The sequence below is a fragment of the Lycium barbarum genome, chromosome 3 (genome assembly GCF_019175385.1).
Source record: "Lycium barbarum isolate Lr01 chromosome 3, ASM1917538v2, whole genome shotgun sequence".
Lineage (NCBI taxonomy): Eukaryota > Viridiplantae > Streptophyta > Magnoliopsida > Solanales > Solanaceae > Lycium > Lycium barbarum.
In genome coordinates this window covers 86,045,355-86,056,529 of record NC_083339.1, presented here as the reverse complement: position 1 = coordinate 86,056,529, position 11,175 = coordinate 86,045,355, and the positions used below count along the sequence as shown (strand labels likewise).

General features: G+C 36.7%; 1 protein-coding gene across 2 annotated transcripts; it reads right to left on the bottom strand.

The window, feature by feature from the left end:
* Positions 1-933: 933 nt before the first annotated feature.
* On the bottom strand, positions 934-7,659 carry LOC132631605 (protein DAMAGED DNA-BINDING 2). Of its 2 annotated transcripts, none has more exons than XM_060347228.1 (11): positions 7,335-7,659; positions 7,161-7,251; positions 6,456-6,583; positions 5,337-5,459; positions 5,139-5,227; positions 4,895-5,015; positions 4,163-4,254; positions 2,950-3,079; positions 2,535-2,783; positions 2,227-2,423; positions 934-1,462 (listed from the first exon to the last, which is right to left on the bottom strand). In XM_060347228.1, the coding sequence occupies exons 1-11, from the start codon at positions 7,536-7,538 to the stop codon at positions 1,270-1,272; spliced, it is 1,617 nt and encodes a 538-aa protein (XP_060203211.1). In that variant the 5' UTR covers positions 7,539-7,659; the 3' UTR covers positions 934-1,269. The 2 variants fall into 2 exon arrangements, with proteins under 2 accessions (XP_060203211.1, XP_060203212.1); XM_060347229.1 differs by having other exon boundaries at positions 7,208-7,251; positions 7,335-7,472.
* Positions 7,660-11,175: the final 3,516 nt, after the last annotated feature.

Here is an 11,175-nt window from a genome sequence, read left to right as displayed (position 1 = left end):
TTTAACATGGGAAGTTCTATAAAGTTTTAATGAAAGAATTTGAAATTCAATTAAGGAGTACAATTACGAATTTTTAAATAAAATAATTCGTAATTTATTATGGTAGAAATAATTCTGACAGAAAAGTATTATCTCCATAATATGAAGGCACATTAATTAATTATGTGGTCTCTGTTGCGCCTGAGTCAAATTAGGAGTTTGAAATCAGAGGCGAATCAGGATTTCAAGAGGATGGATTCACCATTTTTATTTTTTTTTGTAAAAAAAAAAAAAAAAAAAAGACACAAAAGTGCATTTAGTGGGTTCGATACTGCAACCTTAAGGATTAAACATGCACTTAACCAATGCTCCACTTGATCCAATTTGACTATGTGTTTCTTCAATTAATATTAGATATATTTTAAGGATTATATACATAATATACCGAGTTTAGTCGGGTGACCATGAGTTCATGTGACTATTTTTTATACATAGATTCGCCCCTTTTTGAAATCCTTTTCTTTGAGGAAAAGAAAGCCAACAAGTTATGAAAAGGTTTTAACCTTCAAATCTTGTTTTCCGAAAGAACTACTAGCCAACACAAGTATCTCAGTTTGGAAACTTTTTGGGCCTCAAGTATCTTTTATGGCTTGTCCCGCTATTGCGGTCTTCAAAAAGTAAAATCTATTATTGTATTGTCCATATTATCTGGAAGTTTGATACTGAGATTGCTGCTTATATCCGTATTCCATCACAAACGGCTTAGTTTTGCAATTGATCACTGAAAAATTAAAGAAAAGGCTTGCCACTACTTGTAACCTCAACTTCACCGTCTTGACCAAACCTCAATGGTCGTTACAATACTTATTCTTCCGTAACAACACGGAATACCTAGTACACCATAACATGTCAAACAACTACCTTATTTTGAAAAGAGAAAATTAATCTAACATGTGGAGATTATTGTGATGGTTTATAAGCAAAAAGAAGGGATGACACTCGAACAAGAACGTCTGTCCCCATGGCATGATCACATTTGCAGTACCAATTACAGACCTATGATCAGCGATCACAGATCAGTGAGCACACCCTTAGACTAATCAAAAAACATTAGCTGTTGCAAGAAGGATTATACAAAAACCGAAAGGGGCCATGGACACCCAGATACTACCTCGTGTACTCCCAACACTATAATACAGTTGAGACATAGCCCGCCTATAAAAGAAGCAGAGTTTCTTAACAAAATACACTTTATCATAGGCAGAGGTGGCATTCGACTCTATATGAAGATTATTTTGATGGAAGTTTCTTCTGCTTGAGGCCATTATCCTTGCTTCTGAATATATCATTGTCGGAATCATCATCACCGTTATCACCATGCTTCTTGCTACGTTTTTTACTGACCTCCCCACATAATAAAATCCTCTTTTCTTCTCTAGGCTGTGCAATGTCCTGCTTCTTAGGCATCCAAATGAAAAGAGACCTGAAATACAAACAAAAGGGAAGAAAAATTAGGATTTCTTTGACTTTTAGGAAAAATAAAGGAAAACACAACTCAGGTACAATAAAAAAAGCCGTTCAGTAATCCGGAAAAGTTCTCATCTATTTTGTATTTGTAGCATTTTGGCGACATGGCCGAGTAGTAAGGCATAGAACTGCAAATCCTTTTTTCCCCAGTTCAAATCCGGGTGTATTAAACGCTTACTAGTATGAGAAACCAAGAGAGGTATGTATCACAAGATCTCTCTCATGCGATCTTCTCTTGGCCGAGTTAACAATAAAAGAGCAGGCCAAACTTATAATCCCTCGTATTCCCTTACAAGTTAGTTGGTCAAGTGTAAATCAGATCACAGTGAACTACAAGAACCGCAGTTAGATTGTTCGACGAACATTGGTTCCTTGCTTTCAAGAAACTGACAATAGGATGTATACTGAGTGCACCACAGAGGATGCAACAATGGAAGGATCACTGTGATTGATGGGGAAACGGACGTTGGAAGCATCAAAGTAATTAATAACAAGACGTGAGAATTAAAAAAGAATTTCGTCAACAAATGAACCTTGAATCATGTTCTGCACTAACGCATACATGTTCAAACAACAGACCATTTTGATTGGAGAAAGGGCTCGATTTATTGTTGTTTAACAGAGAACAGTCATAATATGGTCCCTATAAGCAAAGTGGCACAAATATGTTAAACTAAATATCACATAGAAGACCCATAAATAAAGATTTTTGATGCAAACCTTGAACTACCAGACGCCAGAATATCTTCACGTGGATGTAGCTTGTTCACCGAGCTAATTGTTGTTATGTTTGGGTCCATGACCTCTGCAACCAACTGCCCAGTACTGACGTTGATAAAGTCAATGGGATGCAAAGCAGCTCCATCATAATTTTCACTAATGTAACGCCCAATGACAACAAGAGACTCTGATGAGTCCTGTACAAAGTAGCATTCATTGTTATAAACGTGTCCCACCTTTTCTATTCCAAAATCAATTACGAGTTAAATGATGGTCCATTGTGAAATTAACAAATTACGCATACTTGCCTTTGCATCCCATTCTGCTCGGAATGCTGTAAGATATCGGTTAAAATCGTGACTGTGAACAATTTCTCGGCTTGGATAATCGAGGTTGCCAAAGATTGAATCCCACACACGAATCCGATTATCCAGTGAAGTAGTAAGTATTTTGCTTCCACTTAGTGGAGAAAAATATGCAGAACTAACAACACGTTTATGTTCAAGATTATAAAGAGAAGACCCAGCTTCCAAGCGGCGGATATCCCATATTCGAGCCTGTTGGCACCAAAATATTTCACTTGAGTCAAATTACCATCATTAATTCGATGCATATAAAGGAGTAAAAAGTATTTTCCTGCAACGAGCTCTTATGCTATTTAGATGAATCAAAAAGGAAAATCAACTGATAGATCATATAGAATAATCAAGTAATGGAACTTACAAAGTGATCATTCCCACAGCTCAAAAGCAGATCTGGTTGAAGAGGATTGCAGTTTAGACCAACAACTTTAGTTCCTTTCTTGTGAATTAAAATAGGTTTGCTCATTATGTTATTGCTCCGTATATCAGCCCTGTCTCCACCAAATAAAACCATATATAATACCATAGTGGGATCAAACGCATAAAAAGATGGGGTAGGTAGTAGAATACTGTCAACATCAAAGTCTGTTCTTGCTGTGACATGCACTGTTGTAGGAAATGGAACAGAAGTTTCCACTAATTAGAATCTTTCTTCCAAAACAACCAACTCTCCTGGCCATTTCTACTCTTGATCATCTAGGCTGAAATTTTACTCTCGTCTTCCAGTTTCGAAGTCCAATTCCAAACAGTGCAAAGTGAGAGGCAACAACATTACTTTTGTCAAAGGGCTTGGAATTAAAAGATGAACCAAATTGCATAGAGATCCCATGTAAAGGGTTCAAAGCTCGATATAACTCTTGGACATAAGAATTCTGCTTAAAACTAGGAAGTATCTTATAGGAACATTTTTCTATGGTTGTTGATCATTTAAATATACTTAATTATTCTAGAATATTAATATGAACAGAAAATAGCTCAGTTCCCAAATCAACATTCAGCAAAAAAACGTGTGGGAACTAGATTGTTCCCACACGTCTAGCTCAGTCCACAAATCTAGTTCCCAGCTATTCTCTGTGCAAAAAGATGTGTGGTCCCACCCATCCCCCCCCCCCCCCCCACAACCCCAAAAAAAAAAAAAAACTTTCTTTCTCCTCTAATAAAGTTTAAAAAAAAGTCAGGAGTTGCCTAATTTTTATGCCTCCAGCCCAAATGATAATCAGAATGCACAAAAGCCCAGCTTTATTACAGTAGATAGCTAAAATCATAGTCAGAGATCCCTAATGAAAACTAATTTTTCAAATATGAGTAAACAATCCTTGATAATTGCCATCAGCCCAGCCAACCAAAATCTTCTGTTACCAATATATGAGATGTACATTATAATAATGTGCAGGACAAATACCATCAAACCAGTCATTTTGACAGATCATCAGAGGTTTTTCACTGAAAGAAATTCTAATCTTCAACAACAACAACATGCCCAATGTGGTCCCACAAGTGGGGTCTGGGAATTCTAATCTTTAACACTCGCAAAAAATTCAATAGACCTCTCCAAAAGTTCAATAGACACTTACATGTAAAGATATCCAAAATTATCAGCAACAAGGACAACACTTCTGTCTGAGTTAACATCCAACCCATAAAGCATCCTCCAACTGCTTGGTCCCTACAGCAAAATAATCCGTGACTTAAACTCAAATAGAACCATAAAACCACTTCATGACAATGGACTCGCTGGCGTCATGTATTTCACTCTCCTCTCTTTGCTATCCCCAATCGAAGCGATAGATTCAGTGATGTAACTAGCCAGAACCCAGAAGCTCATTGTTGGCATTTTTAGAAACACAATGGGCGCATCAAGACGTCATTTATACCCACAGTCAGGAAATAATATTCAAGGATTCAAAGGTATTTAGCTAAATTACAAAGCAAGCACTTAAGATGATTCAAACAACATCGGGAACACAATGTACACTTTTCTCCTTTGGTTTCCAGTCAGGTTTGTTGTTTGAATCATCTTGAGTGTTTGCTTTGCTTATATACTGAACGCCAGCCTTACTTATATACTGAAAATCCATCACACTAACATTGATTCGTTATAAGCAAGGCTGAAATTTCCTGTAATGATCTGTGTCCGTGCTGCTGAATTGTATCTATGGGCACTAGAAGGGGACAAGGGAGTTTAGAAATAAAAAGTGTCCAGCGTCGCGAATACAAGGGAAAAAATATCCCGTAGGCTCGTCCAACCACAATTCTGAAATAACGGATAATTAATTTAAACAGACAGCTTGTTTTCAGAAAATCACCTCCCACCCATTTGGATTAAGGTTCATTAGTGACAATGAAATCCCAGTCTCTATGTCAGTACAACTGATTGTTCCGTCTGATGAAGCAGCATATATCGATCCATAATTTGTTGGGTTGAACCTAAATGAATTAAAATGACTCATTTATTGACTCAGGCCACTGTAATGCAGGTGAAATCAAAATTCAGCTGCAGACATTAAAAACATAGCTAAAAATGCGACAACAAGAGAGGTAAAAACTCACTTCATGTTGTTAAGTATACAACTGTGTATATTCCCATATACTGTCTTTTCATGTACTTTAGCAAAATCCCAGATGCCAAGTTGGCCTTTCTGTACCATAAAGTAATATTGCATTAACCTCCACAAATTTATGTGACCCTGCAATGGTGAACTCAATTCATAGACACACTTTACAGCTATATTGCAGAGAGATCCGGACCTTATCACCAGATAAAAGAATATTGTTGTTTGTAGGATGAAACTCCAAGCATGTGACTCGCCTACTGTGGTACCTGATAACTGCACAGTGGACTTGATCTGGGATCACATGTGCTGGCTTGATCTATTAAAGAAACCAAGTAAACAAAATATGAAGCACATTTTCTGAAGATACACATTGTATAACTTTACTGTTTGCAGAAAACATGTAGCACAGTAGCAATATAATAGACAAGGAATGGTAACACATTAAGCTACAACACATCAGAATGAAAATTTACCCTATAAGCACAGACCAAAGTAGAAAAATATATTTCGCATGCGTTGCAAAAACTTTATGTGGCACTATTTAACCTACATATTACCCTACCCACAAATAGGTTGCAAAATGATCACATGCAAGGCTCGAGACATAAAATTATATAAAGACTTGAAGAAAACCATGAAACATGCTCCCTCTGTTTCCATTTTATATGGCACTATTTGACGTGGCGCTGAGTTTAGGAAAAAAATGAAGACTTTCGGAACTTGTGCTCTTAAACATGCCATGACCTTTATGCTGCTATAAAAGCACATCATTAAGGGTAAAAGGGGAAGTCTAAAGTTAAAAGCTTCCAAATATAGAAAGGTGTCATTCCTTTTTAAACAAATTGAAAAGGAAAAGGTGCAACATAAAATGGCACAATGGGAGTATAAAGGAATAACACCATGTACCAAAAGTACATCACTGATAACTAGAATATCAATCTAGTATCTTTAGGAACATAGAAGCTCAATCTCATATATCTGAATCCAACATAAATATATGGAGTGAAACTGAAACTACTGCCTAATTAATTACACAGAGAAGAACAAGGAAAAAGAAAAATAGTTTCACAGATTGCCCATTTAGGCTAAACAATTATTTAGCCAAAAAAAAAAAAAAAAGAGATACAGAAACCTTCTAGTCATCCTGTAACGCTCACAAACTACTATTATCCAAGATCCTCCGAAGAATGCCAATAAAGTATGATCATTTATTGGCAAACAATAATACCTCTGAAATCAATGATGTTAATTAGATACTACAAGACAACAGCCAAGACGCGATTATATGTCAGAATAGCATCTCCAAACTTACTGGAGGAACCCGTGGTTGAAGCTGGCGTTGAAAAACAAATTCCAAAGAATTAGTTGTGTTCTTGCGTGGCGCGGGGACAGTCCCATATTCTGTAGCTACTCTGTGGGGGCAAGTCACTGTGGTGTGACCTTCAATCCCCAAAAAAAAAACACGAAATAAACAAAAACAAAGTTTAAAATCTTTGTGTAAAGTATAAAAAATATCATGAAACAAACTAGAGATACAGGGTATGCAATAGGTATAGAATATAAGACGAGCCGAAGTAGTGATAATACTTTGTAGGCGTTTGGCCATAAAAATCAAGTCTTTTTCACTTTATTTGGAATTTTTGAAGTTGGAGTTGCGTTTGGTTATAGTTTCTGCAAAACAATATTTGGTTGTTTGAATGTTCTGAAAGTGAAAAAAGTGAAAATAGGTTCCAGGTGTTTTCCAAGTTCTAAATACAACTTCAAGTTGTATATTTGGAATTTTCATGGTCAAATGCTGATTTTCAAATAAAGTAAAGGAAAAAGTGAACAATTCTCATGGCCAAATGGGTCTTATTATATTACCAGTTTAAACAAAAAAGAAGTAGTGATAATATTTTTACCAGAACTAACTACAAAAAGTTAGAGCAGAAAAATAAAAGCGAACTTAATACGTGTACACAGAGGTAACTAAAAACTTGAAAGAGCAATTTGATAGGAATATAAATAGAGAAAACACCAGGCATTTTGCAGAGAAAACATGGTTTCATAGGGCAATCAACATACGTGGCACCCCGGAAGCCTGCTTCATGACCAGTTTTTTTGCAAACCTGAAAAAGAGCACACACACTCAGAAACGGACTACTGTTAAGCAGGCAGAAGGATGAAAAAACGGAAAGGGGGTATACTATACTTTGCAAACTTTCTTGAGACTAATGGTGATGGGTGTTTTCCCTTTCTTCTTCGACTCTACTATTGTCTCTTCTTCAGGTAAAACCACCACATTAGTTTCTTCTTCTTCCTCAACATCCTCATCATCCGACGAGCTTTCTTCGGAGTCGGTGTCTTTTTCGATTACTACTTGAGGAAACGAACTTCTTCTGGTTTGTGGAGCCATTTTGGAGACAGTTACCCTTATTGATTTGAGTGTGAGGGGTCAGAAAATAGAAATGGAATGCCAACCGACTTTACATTACAAGAACTAAACAGGGCAATCGGGTATTTCAATTACCTAGGTGTTCTCCCACTTCTATTTATTGGCGGGAGGTTACGTGGCCTGTCCTTAGCCGTTAACCATCTTTCTGCTCGTGTTTCTCACGTGCTTCAGGAAATGAGTTGGAAAAAAGAAGAAGGCTAGTTTGGTGTGACCCGCCGCACTGAATGGCCAAACATTACTTACTTTTTGATGTAGTTTGGTAAAGTGTATATACCAATAGTGATGAATGTTGGTGCGTCTTCCGTTTCAATTCATTTGTCTTATTTTGATTTGTCTTATTTTGATTTGATACAGAGTTTAAGAAAATATAAAAGACTTTTAAATTTTGTGACATTAATTAAAGTGTCACGATCCAAATTCCAAACCTTGAAGGCATTTACTCCCACCCGGTAAGTAAACCATCCATAACCAATTAAACAAGTTATCAATCAAGTAAATCATGCGGAATGAATAAAGTAAAGTCAATTCAAAGTCATAACTAAGTTTCATAGTCATAAATACGCGGAATAAGTACAAACACCCAAAACCTGGTGGCACAATTACAAGAACTACTGGAATAGGAAGTACAAGCCTGAAATAACATTAGAATACATTGTTTGGATATGAAAAAAGACAGAAAAAAGTAAAAGGAAGGGAATTTGGTTCGCAGAACAGCCATCAGCTCACCCCGAATCCTCCAAATCAGTCCTCTGAACAGTCGGTGAACCCTCGTCCGCTTGTACTAGGGACAGACTCTGCACACAAAAAGATGCAGCAAGTGTAGAATGTGTGATAAGATTCGACTTGGGTAAAACCCGAAATCAAACAACAATGCGGAAAGTAAGATAGTAAGAAATCAAGGGGATGAGAATTGAAGAAATTGGAGATGAGAATAGAAGGAAGAAAGGATTCATTCACTCAAATTGTGTGACTAATCAACAACCAAAAGATGAATAATTCCAAGGGAAAAGAGACTTAAACTCATACATGAAAACCTAATCCTAGATTATTCAAGAGAGATTCAAGATGAGAGTTAAGGGAATTCACCCACTACCTAAACTACTTAATCCTAGCTTAACCTAAAATCCATAGAAGGAGAACTACACTCAAAAGAGTTTCATCATAAATCTCAAGCTAAGCAATGAAAATAGGCTAAGGCAAGCTTATATAGTTTTGCCTTTATATGCATAGCCACATTATTAATGTTACACCTCGGAAAATTTCATGTCATCATGTGATAGATAGACTAACGCAGGGTGATATGTATACGATGTCCCTACAAGTAAGAAAGGTTACTTGGAGATTCTAATTAAGACCAAAGACGTTTGAGGCAAGAGAAAAAAGTTTGTTGAGGAAGGCAAGGTATAAGTCATGTTTTGGAAGGATTTTGCAAAGTACCGAGCTAATGTTGATTTAATAATGCCTTGAGGAAGAGTTATAACGCTCCTTAGATTGTTAATGAAGTGTTAAACAAGTGCTAAGAAGGCTTCATAAAGATTGGAGATCAAACGAAACGATGAGAATAAGTTCGGAAAAAGGGTGAATTATACGACCCATTATATGGTCCATATAACTTTATACTATCCGTATAATGGTTCGTATAACAGTCACAGTGAGGGGTGATCACTGGAAGCATTATACGGTCACTTATACGGACCGTATAAGTGTCCATATAATTCACGTCGGGCAGCCTTGTCCATTTTATAAATTTAAGACCCAAAGTTATTATTTTCATTTCTCACCTCATCCTCACTTCTTGAAACTTCTAGAACTCTCTATACCTCCTATTAACACAAATTCAAGGGAAATCAAAGATTAAATACCAAAAACTAGTAGAATCAAGTGCAAAAATGCTAACTAGGGTTGATGAAAGCTAGAAATTTCTTTGGAATTGAAGTTAGGGTTTTCTCCAAGTGAAGCATTTCCATCCAAAACCCATTTCTACACAATCAAAGGTGAGTTTTATGTTCATTTCATGCTATTAAGAGTATTGAATGGTTGAAAGACTTGGATTATGGAAGGAAGCAGAAAATGGAGTACAAATATGAGAATAGTGGAATTCTTGAGTGGTAATTTGATTTGAATCATAGTTCTTGACATGTTATGAGTATAATCTTGTTATGAATGATATTAAGAGTGTTGAAGAAGTGTTATATGTAAATGAATACGATGTTGGGTGATAACCATGGTTAAGGATGACGTGAAGAGCGAATTTTGAGAATTGAATAATATCTAGCTTAACAAGTTTATTGATAATGATATTGTGGATGTTGTTGTTAATGTTTGGGAGTTGTTATATTATATAGAGAAAGTTGTAGAAACAAAGGAAGTGCTGCCCAATTTTCATTAGCTTTTAGTCGCTTAAGCTTAAGTATAGTATCGATTATCTAATCTTAGTACTAATTCTCTTGAATGCCAGCTTCGAAGGAAACCATTTAGTTGATAGAGTTAAGGAGACAAAAAGGTATGTAAGGCTAGTCCCTTCTTTTTCTAAGGCATGATCCTTATAATATGACTTCCTTTATCTTTCCATAACTCTTTTATATTCCGTAAACTATAAGTCTATGATTATCAAGAGCTCTCATGAGATAAAGATAAGAGATGTGTTATGAATATGGCAATGATGATGGTGAATATGAGTCTAGAGACTCCAAAGCTTATGATATGATAGTCTTATGAAGCTAATGATCCTTATATGATTCCTTGATGTCATTCATTGTTGTTAGACTCACCTTATAATGCTAGTTCCTACAAGGTGAGACATGATGATCATGACTACTCCATAATGCAATCGGGAGTTCTTGACCTTACGTCACCCCGATAGAGTTGTAGCTTTCACACGAGTTCTTATGTATGCTTTATGATAAGTATAAAATGATAAGATTACACCGTGCCTACATGACCGAGCAGACACCGCTAAGGCGGGCAACATATACACCATGACTAGAAGGCATGGACAGGCACCACTAGTGGGCGGCTTGAGATGTTTACCCCGGATGTAGGCTAATGATGTTATTGATTCGGATAACTTAATGTATGTATGTGTGATTTGTTTTAAAATAAGAGGGAGCGTGCATGATTCCGCCTCAAGAGGCAAGCAGTTGTAGTTATACTTTCTCCTTATGTTTTCTATATTTCCTTATCAAGTTATCACATATGCCTTACATACTCAGTACATTGTTCGTACTGACGTCCTTTCTTTTTGTCGTTGTATTCATGCCCATAGGTAGGCAGGGAGGCGGCCCAGATTCTTAGGAGCTACTCAGCAGATTCACAGGAGCACTCCACTATTCCGGAGGTGCCATTTGTTGATGCATTCTTTTGTGTACATATTTGGGCACGATGGGGTCCTGTCCCGTCCTTATGCCTCAACACATTAGTAGAGGCTCGTAGATACGTATGCGTGGGTAGCAGTTGTCTCATGGATACATCAGTGTATATTTTTGTATATCATTTTTGCAGCCGTGAGGGCTTATGTATATTTATGTATTGCCTTGGAGATTATGTGTGCCCAGGATGGGTATGATGATTAACGTAATGGGTGGTTCTCGGTATCAGC